At 40.4% G+C, this 18,911-nt stretch overlaps 1 protein-coding gene across 1 annotated transcript in view; it reads right to left on the bottom strand.

Annotated features, from left to right (window-relative positions):
• Positions 1 to 18,911, bottom strand: part of LOC121873207 (probable ATP-dependent RNA helicase vasa-like) — a gene marked incomplete in the record, with an annotated part of 127,150 nt that overhangs the window by 53,364 nt on the left and 54,875 nt on the right. The window contains 2 exon segments of the mRNA XM_042376560.1: positions 16 to 237; positions 17,626 to 17,814. Of these exon segments, the coding sequence (XP_042232494.1) occupies positions 16 to 237; positions 17,626 to 17,814 (411 nt within the window).

Genomic DNA, 18,911 nt, shown 5'->3' on the forward strand with positions numbered 1-18,911 from the left:
GACCTTAATCCTTACCATTAAACGCCGATTCTGAAACTTTGAATTTGCTCCTCCATAAACCTTGCCAAACTTCACCACTGTATTTAGCGAGAACTTCCGGCCCTCATCACAGATTTGTATTACAAGCTCTCGGGTTGGGGACAGTATCAATCCAACTGGTTGCACACAGTCACCAAATGCATGACTTTCTATCTGGTTTTCTAATATATAATGAATCATTGGCAAAAGAAATGCAGCCTGAAAAAAATAAATAAATAAATTTAAATAAATTATATATATATATATATATATATATATATATATATATATATATATATATATATATATATATATATATATATATATATATATATATATATATATATATATATATATATATATATATATATATATATATATATATATATATATATATATATATATAATATATATATATATACACACACACATATACACACACACATATACACAGTAGTACCCCGATTTAAGTGGTCAATTGAACCCATGGGGTACCGCCGAAAGTGAAAGCCACGAAAAGTGAACAACAGAACATATGGGATTAATTCCAATAGAGACTGGCCCGACCCCCAAACTCCACTTTTTCCGACACAATACCTATGTTCTAGTAAAAATAACATCTTAACTTTATGATGGTATGCACACACAATAAATATTTAAGAGAAATACAGTCACCAAGTTAATGTCCATTCAAATAATGGACTCAACTCCCTCCCCCCTCTTCCCAGCTCACTGGCTCCTACCTCTCTGAGAAATGTTTGGGTGAAAACACTGGATTTTAACGTTTAGTAATAAATAATACCTCAGACTAAAGTTAGGATAATATAATTGACATTTCTGGATTCCTTGCAGGTCAGGGAATATTTTGAATGTAAACTTCATATATTTTGCACAAAAGATAAAATATTTCCTTTGTGTAAACCAAATTATTACATTAGATCTAAAATTTGTATGTCCAATGCAAAATCCATGATGTTTATATTCAAAACAATCATCATATTGTAAGAATTCCAGCAATGTAAATTATATTCTGGCCGGGTAATTTGTATGAATTTTATGAACTAAATAAAAAATTATACTTCACCAGCGTATGAGGCGTATGAGTAAATGCACCTTGGAAAGTGAAAGTCCGGCTCTGGCAAGGTACCGCGTAAATGAGAAATTGCGGAAAGTGAAACCACGTAAAGCGGGGTAATACTGTATGTCTATATAAACACACAGTCATGCGCAGGTTAATGTCCTAGATGTGTTCTTGGAAACGTGACGTTAACTGAAATGGACGTCGTCCGAAAGTACAAAACCTATGGGATTTATTCTAATTGGTTCCAGGCACACAAGGCCCAACCCCAAGTTTCCCATTTTACAACCATTTAGACCCACTAAATACATATATATAATGTTATGGTAAATATCACACACACAGGCATAGCTAGGTTTATAACAAAGTGATGAAAAGGATACGCACAATACAGGTTGAAAACCCTTTATCCGAATTTCTGAAAACCGAAAAGCTCTAAACACCGAAAGTTTTTTGTGGGACTTTTTTTTTTTTTTTTAACGGATTATTAGCCCACCCAGGCACAGATCACTGACCCACATCGGGGCCTGGGGGGCGAAAATGTAATAGTAATAATAATTATAATAATAATAATTATAGTAAATAAAATTTTTAATAAAAATACACCAAAATAAAATACAGGTTGACCATCAAAAATCCGCCAATCGATAAACAGGAAACTTCAGTTTTCCGGCATTGATTTCGGAGCGCATTTTCAAATTTCCTGCCTTGGCGCACCATTGTTTTCTGGACGCGCTGTTTATGTTTTGATAGCGCTGTACTCCAGAATCAGCTGTTGGGTCTTGCTTGCACCTGCTAACAAGCATTCATGCTCATTCCTTCTGATTTTATCATTTAATTGCTGCTATATAGTGTTTAATTTTCTTTTTTTTAAAGGCCTGTACAGGTAGTCATTTTCTGTTAAACTTATACAGCAAATATAACCCATCAGTTTTCCGGCATTTTCGAAAATCCAGCACTCCTCAGGTCCCGAGGTTGCCGGATTTTTGATAGTCAACCTGTAATAATGATTACAATAATAATATTATTATTAATAATAATGATAATAATAATAATAAAATATAATAATAAAATTAATAATAATAATAACAATAATACTGTAATAATAAAATAATAATACAGTAAAGAAATACAGGTACATGAATGAAAAAAAGATCAAAAGTGAGAAACACGACTTAGACCTATGAATTATTATTATTATTATAATTTTTATTATATTTTATACCCCCAGGCCCCAATGTGGGTCAGTGATCTATGCCCGGGTGGGCTAATACACAAAAGAAAAAGAAAAAAAACCCTAACCATTCTGAAAACCGAAATGCCTCTGGCCCTAAGGATTTCGGATAAAGGATTGTCAACCTGTACTGTACAGTGGGTAGTCCACAAAACATGTGTTTCTTTATTTGAGTGCCCTGTCATAGAAGTCCATTTTCTCTCACTTCAGGACGCCTGAGTCCTCCGTTTTCAATTAATCTTAAAGTGCAGTGCACCAGACACTTCGTTATTCCTTAGTAATGACACAGAATTTGATATTGCAACTGGGGTTGCAATTGTTGAGGCAACTTAGATATGTCTGATTACAGTTGGAATGTTCAAGATCCAATGTTTAAAGCTTCGGCACCTCAGCTACCCTGAGAGATTGGAGCGCCTGAACTTGCCAAGCTTATACTACAGACGGGCAAGGTAGGACCTAGTTGAGGTGTATAAGCATCTCAAGGGGCACTACTCAGTTGAGTGTCCTTACTTGGAGCTGGCGGACGCTCGCCCCACAAGGGGTCACAGCTCAAGATTGAAGAAGCCGCAAGTCCAGAAAACCGTGAGGCAAACTTTTTCGGAGTGAGGGTTGTAAACTCTTGGAACAATCTACCAGAGAGTGTTGTGACGGCACCAAGTGTGAGCTCTTTCAAGAGAAGAATTGACCAACACTGGAGCGGGTTCAGGTACATTCAGGAGCCGGTGCATGCCCAGTAGGGTGTGTCATAGGAGGGAAGATCAGCTAAAACTAATGGCCCATCACTTTTTTGGTCGATTTTAGTGTATATAAACAGAAAATAATTTCAGTTTCAATATTTTGCAACCTTTTGCTAGGTAAATTTTAGCGTGAAATTTATCGAAAATCTAACGTACAGCTGCATTAGTGCATTGCAATTAAATAGTGAACATTGCTTTCTGACTTCATTCTTTAACAACCCAACTAACAATATTTTTTTCTGTTTCAGATTCTGATGCATTTATAAGTTGATAATATTTGCGATGGCTGCTTGTGTCAGGACGAGGAACCAAAAATCCAGCCATCTCAGTCACTATCTTGGGTCTGGGAGAGAGCTCCTGAAGTCGGAATTGCCTACATTGAGAGATGCTTTGAGATACGGTGTTTTAATCAGGCAAATCAGTGAAAAGAACCAAAGAACTTACACAAACAAAGACATTGCCAGTGATATGACCAAAGCTGTCTTGGCACAGTACACTCTGGCTAACGCTCAGTTCAAGCCTCCAGTCATAACAAGTCAGAAGGAGATTAGTGAGAGACTGCTAGCCAGTTGGGAAAAGGCAAGAGATATCTCTCTTGGGAGAGGAAAACTTGCAGTTAAGGACAGCTTTGCCAAGCAACTGGACCAGTTATTTGACATAATTACTTGCAAGTGCCCAATTGTTCTCTGTCCTGAGTTTGGATGCGATCGTGACTGTAAATCCGAGGCCCACATCTCCTGTATTTGCAAGCGTGAACTGAAGATTCCTGTGATCGAACTGGCATTTGTCAAAGCACAGAGAGAGAAGACTGGCAGTATAGGGGCTCTCATGATTTCTAGCCAAGATATTCCGGAGTCCAAGAGACAGGAGGCTGCCACAGAGAGACAGAAGAGGAGAAGAGTTGCCGAGGAAAAGAGACTTGAGAAGGCCCAGGGTGAGGTAAAAAAGGCCGATGATTGGAGTCAAGCTGATTCAGAGTTTAATGACTTCCCCATGGCTGATCCGAGTGCTGACCAGGAGAATGGTGACTTTGTCCCTAACCCAGAAAATAATGATCCCAAACCTTCCAGGCATAAGATTCGAAATAGGAAAGATATCCTGAGCATAGCTCTGGCCAGCATGCGACACCACACTGGTCTCAGAGAAACTGCAGAGATAGCAACAGCTGCCTGGATTGACGGTGGTTTGATAACACCTGATGATGTTCACCTGGTGATAGATCATAACAAAGTAAGGAGAGCTCAGGAGAAACTTGTCAGTAACCTAGAAGAGGAGTTTGATAAGGGATAAGAGAAAATGGAATCAATTGTTTGTTCTTTGATGGGAGAAGGGATGACACTAAAGTGTTCATGAAAGTTGGAGATTCTGACAAGTTGTTCCCTGCCATGGTGAAGGAGGAACACTACTCCCTGCTGCAGTGAACCAGGAGGGAAAGTATTTGTGGCATTTCACTCCAGAGAAAGATGACATCAGGAAACCAGCTGAGATAGTGGCAGATAACATTGTGAACTGGCTCAGAGAGAGGAACGTAGACCAGACCCTGCAGGCCATTGGAGGGGACAGCACCAACACGAACACAGGGTGGCAAGGGGGGGTCATACAGTGGATAGAGCGGAAGATTGGGAGGAAGCTGGTCTGGATTGTTTGTGACCTCTACACCAACGAGTTGCCACTCAGACATCTGATCCAGGAGCTGGATGGCAAGACTCTTTCAAACAACAGATGGTCTGGTCGTCTTGGCAAGATGCTGGACTCTGCCACTGAGTTAGAAGCAACCGAAGCTGAAAAAATCACAGTTGGCCCTTCACTCTTGGAGAGCTTGCACATACTGTCATTGACGACCTGAGTACTGACCAGTACTTATGGTTACATGATTTTGCAGTGCCATCAAACTGGGGGTCAAGCCTGATAGACTTGCTTACCTGCAGATAGGTCCAGTCCACATTCTAGGTGGCTCACAACGGCCTCAGGTTCTGCAGAATTTGGGTCGCCATCATAAACTGAAAGGGAACCAGCTTCACAACCCAGACTTTATTGTCCACCCTATCGTGAGTTCACTTGCCAAATTGGTCTACCACCATGTCAAGCCATCATACCTCCGAAGGTCCATATGCCCTTCCAGCTTCAGCTCCTGAGGAGTCAGCCAAGGAAGGTTGTTCAGATTGTGGAGCAGACTGTGAGGAGATCTTCCTGGTATGCTCATCCCAAGGCAGTTCTGCAGACAATGCTCTGCAGTAAGGATGAGGAGGAGAGAAGAGTGGCAGTCAAAAAGATCTTGGATATGAGACTTATGAGAGGATCTGGGCATGACAAATCAGTTGGTGACGATTCCTTCAGGGTCAGGAAGACTCCTGAAGTCAATCTAGGTGCCAAGACCCTCACTGATCTCATAGATCTAGATAACATCCAGGCTGGCAGTGAGCCCCCTCTTACCTGCAGCCTCACCAATGTTCAAGTCAGAGCTTTCCTGGACAACCCCATGCATGTCCCTGCCTGGCCCTCGCACACCCAGAGAATAGAGCGTTGTGTACAGCAAGTGAGCGAGGCCAGCAGTCGCGTGTACAGCCAGGAGAGGAGGGAAGGCTACATACGAGCTCAGGTGGTCAGCAGGGAGGTGATGAGTAGAAACAGAAGCAAGAAAGACATGTTCTCTATGGTGTGCAGCAACACCGGGTCGTAGTAGTAAAACCGGTTTTTGTATTTGATGATTTTGTTTTCTAAAGGAATATTAAATTTAATAAATGTGTCAAGATCATTCGTTTCACTATTCTGGATCATTTTCATCCTAATAAATTAACCTGATACATTTACTTTACTTTAAATAAGCTATTTAGTGGTGTTGGTAAAAGGGTGGGAATACTGAATTTTCATAAGATTTCAAGTTAAAATTTACCTAGCAAAAAATGAAAACTTTTCAAATCTGAAGATATCACATGATTCTGCACATAGAACTACATCATTAATGCCATGGGCCGATTTTTCAAACTCAAAAAAAAAAAAATTCGCCTCTGTATGACACACCCTAATGCCCAGTATTTGCCAACAGTGCGTGACAGAGACGTGACCGATCGCCCAGGCGGCTAGCGAGCCGATCTTTTGGTGAAGAATATAAATGAAAAGAGACGTGACCGATCGCCCAAGCGGCTAACAAGCCAATCAGTGGCGAAGAGGATAAAAGTAAAAGTAAAGTAAAAGTTCAAATGTCTTTATGATTGGTCAAACTTGTCAAGTCTGTCAGTGTGAGTCCTTGTCTTTGTACAACCGCTTTCATTCAGACCCACTAGATATAATGTTATGGTAATTATCAGAAACACACATAGGCATGACTAGTCCACCATTACAAAGTGATGAAAAGTATACGCTCAATACTGCACAGTGGGTAGTCCACAAAACATGTAGCCATGTCTCTTTATTTGAGTGCCCCATCATAGGAGTCCGTTTTCTCTCGCTTCAAGACGCCTGACTCCTCCGTTTTCTCTTAACCTTAGAGTGCAGTGCACCAGACACTTCGTTAATCCTTATTAATGACACAGAATTTGAAATTGCAGCCCCAATTGCAACTGGGGTTGCAATTGTTGAGGCAACTAGATATGTCTGATTACAGCAAAAGTGTTATTGTCAATTTGTAGGTGAAAGATCTTATCCTTAACAGATGTAGGTTAACATTAAACCTGGAGGTAAATGCCTAAGGAAGGATATTCCTTTAACGCATAATATCTGGCCAGTATGGGGAGGATCATCGAGTCTCCATCAGGGGGTCGTGGAGTGGTGGTCCAGCAGGCGTCACGGATTTTTTTTTTTTTTTTTGCACTCATCGGCTCGTTAACCGCTTGGGCGATTGGTCAAATCTGTTACACACTGTTGGCAAGTACTGGGCATGCACCAGCTCCTGAAGAAACCTGAACCCGCTCTAGTGTTGGTCAAGTCTTGTCTCAAAAGAGCTCACACTCGGTGCTGTCACAACACTTTCTGGTAGATTGTTCCAAGAGTTCACAACTCTCACTCCGAAAAAGTTTTCCCTCACAGTTTTCTGGACTTTTGGCTTCTTCAATCTTTAGCTGTGACCCCTTGTAGGGCAAGCCCACCAGCTCCAAGTAAAGACACTTGACTGAGTGGTGCCCCTTGAGATGCTTAAACACATCTATTAGGTCACCCCTTGCCCGTCCATAGTATAAGCTAGGCAAGTTCAGGCGCTCCAATCTCTCAGGGTAGCTGAGGTGCCAAAGGGCAGGCACCAGTCAGGTGCCCTCCTTTGAACATTTTAAACCAACTGACAATCCCTAGCATATCTCGAGGACCAGACGGGGTGACAGTACTCCAGATGGGGAAGCACTTCACTCTTGAAGATCGTTACGAGGGACAGACCGTCTAGATATCTGAACGACCTTCTTATAAGACCCAATAATTTATTTGTCTGATTTACCTTCTTCTCGCAATGGCCTGAGAACTTCAGCTCATTGTAAACATACACACCTAAGTCCTTCTCACATTCACTCTCAAATAGTGCAGTTTCTTCATCCCATTGGGACATATGATATGCCTCCTTACCGTTGGTACGCCCCAGGTGCATCTTCTTACACTTCGTGACATTGAATCTCAGCAGCCATTTCTTCGACCATTCTTGGAGCCCACAGATGTCCTTCTGCAGCTCTTCACAGTCCGCTTGGTTTTTTATTTCCCGAAATAACTTGGCGTCATCGGCAAACATTTGTATGGAGGAGTGTACAATGTCAGGCATGTCATTTATGAAACAAACAAACACTACCCTGTGGTACCCCGCTTGAGACAGGTACGGATGATGATTTCGTGCCATTAATCACAATACACTGCTTGCGGTCATGTAGAAAGTCTTCTATCCATGTTAGGACATTTCCCCGAATTTCGTATCCTCCCAGTTTGATTTTCAGCCTTTCGTGAGTTACACTGTCGAAAGCCTTGGCAAAATCTAGGTAAATATTGTCAATATTACCACCCGGTTCCAGAATATGGGTCCAAATATCCAATACCTTGAGCAATTGTGTTAAGCAGGAGCGCCCCATCATAAAACCGTGATGGCAATCCTTTACAAGGTTGTTTCGTAGTAGATGTTCCATCGCGGCATCTCTGATAATATGACTCGCATAAGCCACTTTCCATTCACTGGGGACCTTTTGTTCATCCAGGCAGATACAAAACATGATCTTCAGGGGCTCGGCACCATATCAGGGACGGGACTCTTATGGACCGTTAGCTTTGACAGTTTATTTCTAATACCCTCTTCTGTGAACACAATGTGGGTCAATGCTGTGTCGAACCACCTGTCCTCAAACGCAGGAAGGTTAATCGCATCCTCTCTTGTGAACACTGAGGAAAAGAAGCTGTTCAATGCCTCCCGCCGCATGGTTCATGTGTAGGGATCCCCTCATATTCCTAGAGGCACTGGGTTTGGTCTTGGGTATTTATTTATCGCTCAAATGGGTCACTTTACTAGTTATGATATTCAGCATAGTGTCTGCGTTCTTGTGCCTTAATGAGTCAGGCCAGTGGATACCCCTCATCCCGTTGTAATTTCCCCTGTAATATTTCCACCTTGGCCTGGCCTTATCTTGAACTAGGTAACAGTTAAATCTGAATGACAACATTATATGGTGACTGGTGCCAACTGGGGCAAGGTGTTCCAGTTTGGCCACCATACCCTCCTCATTTGTTATGATGAGGTCTAGTGGCTTGGGTGTTTGCTCCCCTCTGTAATGTGTCGGGTCTCTAACATGTTGGAACAGAAAATTATCTCTCAGAGTTTCTACAAAAAGAGTAGCAGGGTTATTCAAGTCATATAGGGTGAACTCGTTTCTCCAGTCGATGTCACCATAGTTAAAAGTCCCCCTTGATAAGAAGGTGGCTAGGGTTAAGCAAAGCTGCATTATCTATTAAGGCTCTTAAGTTTCTTTGATTTAGTGGGCCACAGTTTCGGGGATCTATAGATACATCCGACGATAAGTAAGTCCCCTTCCTTTAATTTTATACCACTTGGACTCTTCAAAAACATCCTCTCCCTGTACCCTCGCCTGGCTGGCTCTAAGGTATTGCCTAGCATAGATAACCACACCCCTCTTGTAAGTTTCTTGAGAAAGGTTCATAAATGAGTCATATTCAGCAATACTGAACTCAAATGAGTCATATTCAGCAATACTGAACTCACATTCCTCTGGGTCGATTCTCCTGTTCTTGTACAACAGTTCTACAACTCCTACAACATCTGGTTGGTGTACCTTCAGTAGTGTTTCAAACTCCTCTCTCTTATCAAGGGATGTGTCAGTATTATTGTACATGACATTTAAGCTAGAATTTGTTCTCAGTAACGTTTCTGCTCTTAGTCCCTGATTTACAAAGATCATGAGCTAAAAAAATAAATATGCAACAAATATTTGTAACATTTTTTTGGTGTACAGGGGGATCTCCTCTGGTAGGCGGAGCTGGTGCCACCTCCTGGGTAGGGGGTTGAGCAGGTGGACGGTGCGCTGCTGCCCCCTGGCACTGTGTCGGCACATTTGCTTCCACTACCCTTCCCCTGAATATAACCCATTTGTACACCCGTCCCCGTTCCTCCTTGACTCCTCCCTCCTCTGCTTCAAGCCCTGCAGGAGCTTCTTTTGTTGTTCCCTCTGCATTACCGTGCAATCTGGGTAAATGAATACACTCCGAGATGCCTCGCTCCTTGCTAAGTTTTTTGCCTGCCAAATAACCTCCCATTTCTCCTCACTCACAAGTGTGATCCTGAGGGGGTGAGGCTTATCCCACTGCTTTTGTCCCAGCCTCCTCACATCCTGAGGGGTTGATGGCATCTTCAGAATCTCTGTACAAATATTCTTAAACTGCATCTTATTGTGTGTTATCCTACTCTCAGTTCCCTCCACCTGGCTCTCAGGAACTCCCAAAAACTATTACATTGTTCCTGCGCTGGAAACGTTCCCAAGTTCTTCCTCTCCCATAACAGTAGGTCCATTAATTTTCATTTCTTCAACACACTTCTTCAGTATGTGTTGCTGCTGTAGAACCTGTTCTGCTCCTGCATTACTCTCCGCCACCTCCCATGGCGTGTTAAGGCCTCAGCATAACTCCTCTTACCAACCACCTTCATTCTGTCGGCTACTTCCTCAGTCTTAGCAAGGATCTCTTTCCCAACTTTTTCTAGTTTGGCAACCAGCAAGGCTCCAGCTTCATCAATTTTCGTCCCTAGGAATCTCGTTCCCCTATGGCTTGCAATTGCCTCATTCACCTTGACCATGCAGTCAGGGCAATACCAGCAACAGCCTTAATGCTTTACAGCAGCTAGCTTCTTCCTAAACACTGCATTGGTCAGGCCTGCACCACCTATATCTGTTGCCCCCCACAGTAATCACATATCATAACCCTCATGGGTGGTGGGTGGTGGGGGTGGTTGCAGACCCGTGTAGAGCTACACCCATTTATATACACCTAGACCCCGACTTATGACGGGGTTAGGGACCCAAATCCAGGTCGTAAGTCCGACATGGTCGTAAGTCCGACATAGATAAAAAAAAATAAATTTTTTTTTTTTTTTTTTAATAAAAAATCTACAATGAAATACAGTACAGTAAAAGTAATGAATAATGATGAATGGATACAGTACAGTGAAAGTAATAAATAATAAGGAATGGATACAGTGTGACTGAGCACTTAACCTTTAATGTAGTCAGCTGAATGCACATGGGGCCCCCATAATTTTCTAATTATACATGGAGACTACATTAACTGGAAACGTTTCGGTATAGAAAATGCGTGTCATTTAAAAAAAAAAAAAAAAAAAAATTTTTTTGTTTTTTTTGTTTTATCTATATCTGAGGCGGTCGTAAGTCCCGACGGTCGTAAGTCCACGTAGTCGTAAGTCGGGGTCTAGGTGTATATATATAAAAAAAAAAAGTACTTATTTGCCCTCTACTGATTTTTACCTCCCCTGTTGCCTTTAGAGTTGTCTTCTGTTTCTCTCTCTCTTTTTTTTTCAGTTCACTTCAGCGATTTGTCTGTATCTACTGTATGTGCTATCTCTATGTACAATCAAAGACAAAAGTCGTGTCGTCCGAAGATTAAATATAACTCGTGAAACATTATGAGAGCCCCCTACCACAGAGCGCACCAAAAGTTTAGCCCTTCAGCATATGTTTTCACCAATTTCACGACACAACTTTTGTCTTTCATTGTACACTGCATTTTGCTATGAATAACGGATTTTATACACGCTCTCAGTCCTTTAGAAACATAGAAAAATTGAATAAAACTTTCTTTGGGGCGGTAATAGAATGCCTTGAAGGATAGCCAAGCTTGTTGATTATTTTTTTGTTTTTTTAACTATTATTTCCTTATACCCTATACTTTCTTTTCCAGTCCTCATCAACAAATATATCTTTGTGCTATCACTGTGTGCACTGTACCTCCCTACGAATGGTGGATTGTAGGCACAGTTTCAGTCCTTGAGAGAGCACACAAACAAAATAAAAGTAAAAGTCTCTGTGACACCAATACAGTAATACGACTTGGTTTCTGCTGGCAGTGGTGCCTTACCAGCTTGCTTGCCAATTTGGATTCACTTTAAGTTATTTACAACCTCTTCTGCAGTCACTGATGACACTATCAACTGATTTAACTAAAGGCACAGTACTACACTCCCTGGTTGGCCTTATCACAGCAGTGACCACAACTCAATAAAAAAATTAAATAAAAGCTGTAGGCCTCTTGACCTGGGCTGTACCTCCAACTCGGTGGAGATTGAGTTTTCAAAAATATAATGGCGTCTAGCATTAAAAATCCCCCTTTCGATTTACACTTTCATATCACAAAGATGATCTTGATGACCTTATGTAATCACTGTCCAATTTCTGCCGCTCAACAACGAAGGCCCGAATGCCGAACACGCTTTGTTAGAGGCAACACGACCAGACCTTTGTAATGCGGAGCGCCTTATATATCCTCCATTCATTGTTGTGCATGAGTAAGCTTTTGATTTTTATGTTGGAATTGAAAATATCATTACTGTTGATGATTAGCAGCAGAGAAGCTGAAGTTGTAGGTTACTTTTGAAGAGCATGTCAAGATTTTTATCTGAATTTCTTTTAAGTTGATTAATATGACTTAAAAATCGTGTCATTATGAAGTTAATGTTTTATTTTATTATTTACACACAAACACCCAAAATATATCAACTAATAATGAGGGAGCCTAGATTGTTGATTACGGTGAAAATGCATACATTTATTTTATAGTTTTATAGATAATATGCTAATTTTCTAGGATGAATAAAATCTAGTGTATTGCACACATCATTGTCTTCCTTAATACTGTATCTCTTTAATCCATATTACGCTACACAACATTCAAATCCACCGCGCTTCTAGTCACAGGAAGTGGTAGAAAACTTTTATAAGGGATAACTCGCCTGCTGTATGATGTTTTATACGAATCGTACTAACGTACGGTCATATAATATTATGTGTATGTACTTATCATATTAAGGAGAACGCAAAGTGTCTATACGATGATTGGGAAGGTCCAATTGATACGGACTAGTGTACTATAAGGGATAAGTGTAGACCGTGTCTCAAGGTCATACTATTTATGTCTGAGAACGATTAGTAAGTACAGTATAGCTACTGCAGATATCAGATGAAAATATTCGAGAACAATGGTCTGGAAAAAGGATAAATGTATCAGACCTATGTGAAGTGTTGGAAGTGATCCAGAAACTACAGTATACTTCAGAGAATACCTTGTATACCTCAGTGTGAGCTTAATACACCTCGTTAACCCATGTGACGAGCAACCACGAACAGCGCAATGATCAGAGGATCTTATGAATGTGTTCAATGATTGCGACATGTGAAGGAAAGATCCCTAAAGACAGATTGAATTGAAGTGAAGTGGGTATACCCACGCCAAGAAAACACGAGGCTAGGCCTTTGTTCGGGTTGGCACCTAGGCTGCACTAGGCTACGGTGCTAGGTTATAACCCAATGAATTTCCCCAGGAACTAGCAAACCAGACCCTTACCTTTAGTATGTAATTTTGGATTAAGATATATAATTATAAGGCATAAGGTCACAATAGATAGGAAAGTGTATATGTGAGAACCAGAATAATGTCAAAGTGAAAATTTAAGATTGGAAATTGTAGGCCTAGTTCAGTGTGAGACACCAGGCATCGCCCTCAGTGACGCCCGCCTTCTCACCGAAACAGGTCAGTGAACTCCATCGTGCTTCCTCAGCACTCAAGAGACTTATATAGCAGTTTTTTTTACATCTTAACACCTTGCCTAATATTATAAAGTGAATAATAGTTGTAATAATGTGTGGTGATAAAAGCCCCTCAGGCATTATTCTCAGTGACGCCTGCCTTCTCACCGAAACAGGTGCGCGCCCAGAGCGAGGGCCTAACAACCACCACTGCTCCATTGTGAGGAACCCACCATGTGTGGTATGTTACTGCTTATGGCCATTATGCACCTCCACTGTGAATACCCTACATATCACCACCCAGGATAGGAGAACATGATAGTGTGTTTGAGAAGTTTCGCGGTCGCCACGTGGAGTGACCTAAGAATACCAGGCGTGGAATCAGTACTGGTTTGATTACCTGGGAAGTATCCCATCTACTTAGAAAGAGTAGTGTGTGAGCGAGGTACTTGGTATGTGTTCCTGAAGAATACCGAGGAGTTCCATACTTGTAGGTGTGGAGTGTACCCGAGATGTGGTGCTATAATCTAACATGTGGTGCAGTCTGATGTGTTGGGTGTTATGGTTAGAAGGAATGACCGAGGTAAGGAGGTCATTGGTTGTTTTGAAGTATGAAGATAATAATAGTAGTTATTTGATGAAGGACGTATACTGGTGTGAAGTGTAATGAACATAATAGTAGTTATTTTGATGAATGCCACTATATTTGTATTGTGAAGGGATGCAATATGTTTTCATAAGGAATAAATTAATTAAGTCATGCTTGATGTTTCACCCTTTTTCCCACTCTCGATGTGGTCAATGAAAAACCCAACCCAATGCTTGGCTTGCTCTGCCAGCTACCTAAACAAGCTACATACTGTCCAGGGGGATCTGGTGACAGCAACCTTAAAATTAAGAGTAATTTAAGTTAATCCCCTCAGGATTAGTGACCCCAGAATGGGCAGTACACTAGTACCTCCTACTTTATGGTTTTATTGAATTTCTCATACTGTACTTTAAAACATAATTTGATACCAAAATGAAGTACCTAGCTTAAATAGTTAATAAATTATTATTTCTCACTTTGGGTGGTGGCCATTTTTAATTTTGCCAAAAAATATGGTTCCACCTGGTTGATTTTTCTTTTACATATTTGGCATCCATATGATCTATATGAATGCAAAATATGGCTGTTATACTAAATTCCAGAGCTTTTGTCAATTTTAACTGGCCTAACAGTTCTACAACACCTACTACTCCGCTCTCTTATCAAGGAACGTGTCGGTAATAGTATACAGTGCATGACTTTCAAACCGGAATTTGTTCTCGGTAATGTCTCTGGCTTCCCTCAGTTCTCAACACCTGCAGCATTTACTAAACATATTGTATTTTGTGGGGTGTGGTCAGAGCTGACATTGTTTACATGGCGTTTGCCTCCTCCTAGGTGGAAGGTAGAGTGGGTGGGGGGTGTCCCGCTGTCCCCTGGTGCACTTGCCTCAACTACCTTCCCCTTGTACATAACCCATGCACGTCCGTCTCCATTCCTCATTGAATCTCCCCCTCTTCTGCTTTAATCACCACAGAAGTTTTTTGTTCTGTTCCCTCTGCATTACTGTGCAATCTGGGTTTATGAATATATCCCCAAATGTATCGCTCATTGTTAAGTTTTTTGCCTGCTGAATAACTTCCCATTTCTTATCCTCAATCACAAGTGTGATCCTGAGAAGCAGGGCTTGTTCTCCTGCCTTTGTCCCAGCCCCCTCACATCCTGAGGGAAGCTGACAGTTTCAGAGCCTCTGCACACGGCCTATTGCTCCAATCGAGTAGGGAGAATATATCAATATACAATTGTGAAAAACATTAAATATCCTAAATTGATTTACACATTCACATCATTAAGATGATCTTTGTTAATAGGAATGTATTTCAAATTAATACAATAGTAAGTAATAAAATCTCCTATTTTAAAATATCGGGTATTTTAAACTCCCTTTAGTTCAAATTAATTATTGGGCAATCAGTTTTCATGGATTTTCGGCTTTAGTGACACTGGTCTTCTCCAGTTGGTCTGTTATCCATAAGGTTTACCGTACTGTAAAGTATATGATACGACTTACTATGTTTATTATACCATTATTGAATTCTTCATTTTAAAATAGCTGAACTTTAGGTGCTTTTTTTTTTTTTTTGTGATGTAGCTAAAATACAGTACAGCATGCGCTGACAATTTGCGGCCCTCGATTATTCGCGGAAACTCCCTGGATGTACCCAAGAATTTGTACGGGTAGTTTTAAAGTTGCTGCTATTTTCACGGCCGGGACAGGGAGCCATTCATTCCAGAAAGTGTAGACACACACACACTACACGTAAAAGAAATTAATTCATTTATCTGTATTGTATATGTGTGTGTGTGTGTGTCTATACACACACACATATACAATACAGGTAAAAGAAATAATTGTCAAAAAGGGCAAACACAAAGGGAATATACATTTCTTTGCACATGAAAAGGCAGTCAGGCTAATGGCAACTAACCTACAGGATGGTACAGGTTGTACCTCTCTAGTCCAGCATTCTGTGGTCCGGAAACTCCCATGGCCCGGAACGATTTAGTTTGTTCAATAGGTAGATAGGCAGCTCTCTTTTTTTTTTTTTTTTTTTTTTTTTTTTTTTTTTTTTTTTTTTTTTTTTTTTTTTTTTTTTTTTTTTTTTTTTTTTTTTTTTTACTTATCTGAATTATTATTATTATTACAGGAGTATTAAATTTTTGCCCCTCAGGCCCCAATGTGGGTCAGTGACCTATGCCCGGGTGGGCTAATCCCCTTAAAAAACAAAGCCGCGGGAAATTAAGGTTTGTTTACATCCGGCAGTTCGGCTGCTCTCTCTCTCTCTCTCTGCTTGTCTATACAGAGTACAACATTTAACCCTTCAATATATATGAGCAGTAAATAAGTGTTGCTTTCATATTCTTATGTAGAGTAATGACGATATGTTTTCACATGTGCGCACTTACATACACGCAGTCTCACTTTTTTTTTTTACCATTAATGGTTAGCTACTTATATAGTTCCATTTATTAACATTAAATAACGTTACAGGTACTTCAAACAACCATATTAATGTTTTTACATTAATTTTACTACAGCTACAATCAGGGTCATATTTTCTTCAGTTTTATATGTAGAACCAATCAGTCACTGGTTTTGTAAGCTATAACATAAACAATGCCGGCAGCCGTCACGTCTCATCGTGTGTTCTAATGTTCCACGTATTATTAATAAATTGTATTGTTAATTTTGCACACACAAACATTAATTCTATAAAAACAAAGTCAGAAACATTAATTAAAATATATATGAACAGTAAATAAGTGTTGCTTTCATATTCTTATGTAGAGTAATGACGATATGTTTTCACGTGTACGCACTTACATACGCGATCTCTCTTTTTTCTTTACCATTATCCTTAGCTACGTCTATTGTTCCATTTATTAACATTAAATAACATTACTTAAAACAACCATATTAATTTTACTACAGCTACAACCAAGGTCTTATTTTCTTCAGTTTTATATGTAGAACCAGTCAGTCACTGGTTTTGTAATCAACGAAAACAATGCTGTCTCATTTCCTCGTGTGTTTTTAATATTCTACGTATTATTAATGAATTGTATTGCTCATTTTGCACACAAACATTAATTCAATAAAAAAGACATTCAGTAATAGACAATGATGAATCTTTGGTACATCAGAGAAATGACGCTGTTTAAACGATTATGCACGTCGTGTGCACGTTGGAGGGCCGTTCAAACCAGTCGAAATTCAAGTTTCCGCCGTCAAAATTTGTATTTATTTATTTTTTGTGTGTGTTCCAATAAAATACGTTGAATTAAAAACTCGCGAAATTTGAGAAGCTACTATACGACATTTAACCCTTCAATATGTCTTCAAAGAGACCATGATGCAGAGAAAGTTGTGCTAGTGCTTCCAAGCATAAGCACAAGTCACTATCTATCCAGGAAAAAGGGTGAATTTCCATGGTCCGGCAATTTCTATGGTCTGGCACCGGTCAGGTCCCGAGGTTGCCAGACTAGAGAGGTACAACCTGTAGTGAGGTGATCCCACATCCCGTGAGTCTGAACAATGAAGATTAGTTTGCACATGTGCCTTCTGACATCCCTGACTCATTTGGTTCCAGCCTTTTCAGTATCTTGGGTTGTTACAGGGGAGATGGTTAGTCTCTGGATTAAACCCAGGCACCAAATTCAAAAGCACATTCTACACAAGCATAGATTAGAAAAATTTAAGTAAATAAATCTATACAATATACCACTTTTGGGTATACCCAACTCACTGTTTTGCCACATCCAGTTTCTGCGCAAGCCATTATGTCTCGGCCCTTTAGAATGATTGGTATCGAGTATTTCTGGACTGGAGTTGGAAGTTTGTAGTTAGCACGAATGATGTTTTCCTTCAAAATTTCCCGGAGACCCATATCAGCAAATTCTGAAGCTGGCTGAGGTATTGGATCATCACCAGTCACCTGAAAAGTTAAAACAAAAACTCATTAAATATATATAAACAAATTCCAAGTAGTCATATCTATGGTGTCTAGTTTATACTTATAGTGCTAACAAAGTATTTATTCAAGAATAATTTTTAAATCAAGTAAGAAATATAACATCAGCATTTACAAATGTCATGCACTACTCCACTTCCACAGATGATCAAAGTTATAGGCTATTCTTAAAACAAATGCCCATAAATAAAAATAATAAAATTAAAGCATAACTACATAGAAATTCATATTTGTCCAAACTAGTTTTAGAGGACACATGAGTTGTCTGAAGATAACGAAATCGCCTGCTGATACAGTTCTGATAGTTCTTAAACTATAAGCAACGGAATATGCGAGGTAAACTAAAGGCATTCCCTGATTTACAAAGATCAGGAGCTAAAAAAAATAAATATGCAACAAAAATATTTGTAAAATTTTTTTGGTGTACATGGGGTGCCACCTCCTGGGTAGGGGGAAGAGCGGGTGGAGGATGCGCTGCTGCCCCCTGGCACTGTGTCGACACAATTGCTTCCCCTACCCTCCCCCTGAATATAACCCATGTACAGTTGTACACCCGTCCCCGTTCCTCCTTGACTCCTCCCTCTTCTGCTTCAAGTCCTGCAGGAGCTTCTTGTGCTGTTCCCTCTGAATTACCATGTGATCTGGGTGAAAGAATACACTCCGAGATGCCTCGCTCCTCGTTAAGTTTTTTGACTGCCGAATAACCTCCCAGTTCTCCTCCTCACTCACTCGTGTGATCCTGAGGGGGCGAGGTTTATCCCCCTGCTTTTGCCCCAGCCTCTTCACATCTGTGGGGTTAATTGAATCTTCAGAACCTCTGTACAAATATTTTGAAACTGCATCTTATCGTGTTACCTTACTCACAGTTCACTCCGCCTGGCTCTCTGGGACTCCAAATCTATCACATTGTTCCTTCGCTGGAAACCTTCCTGTTGTTCCTCCTCTCCCCTAACAGTAGGTCCGCTAATTTTAATTTCTTCGACACACTTCTTCAGAGTCCCAAGCTGCTGTAGATCCTGTTCTGATCCTGCATTACTCTCCGCCACCTCCCATGGCCCTGC

Source organism: Homarus americanus, unplaced genomic scaffold (genome assembly GCF_018991925.1).
Source record: "Homarus americanus isolate GMGI-L3 unplaced genomic scaffold, GMGI_Hamer_2.0 scaffold32929, whole genome shotgun sequence".
Taxonomy (NCBI): domain Eukaryota; kingdom Metazoa; phylum Arthropoda; class Malacostraca; order Decapoda; family Nephropidae; genus Homarus; species Homarus americanus.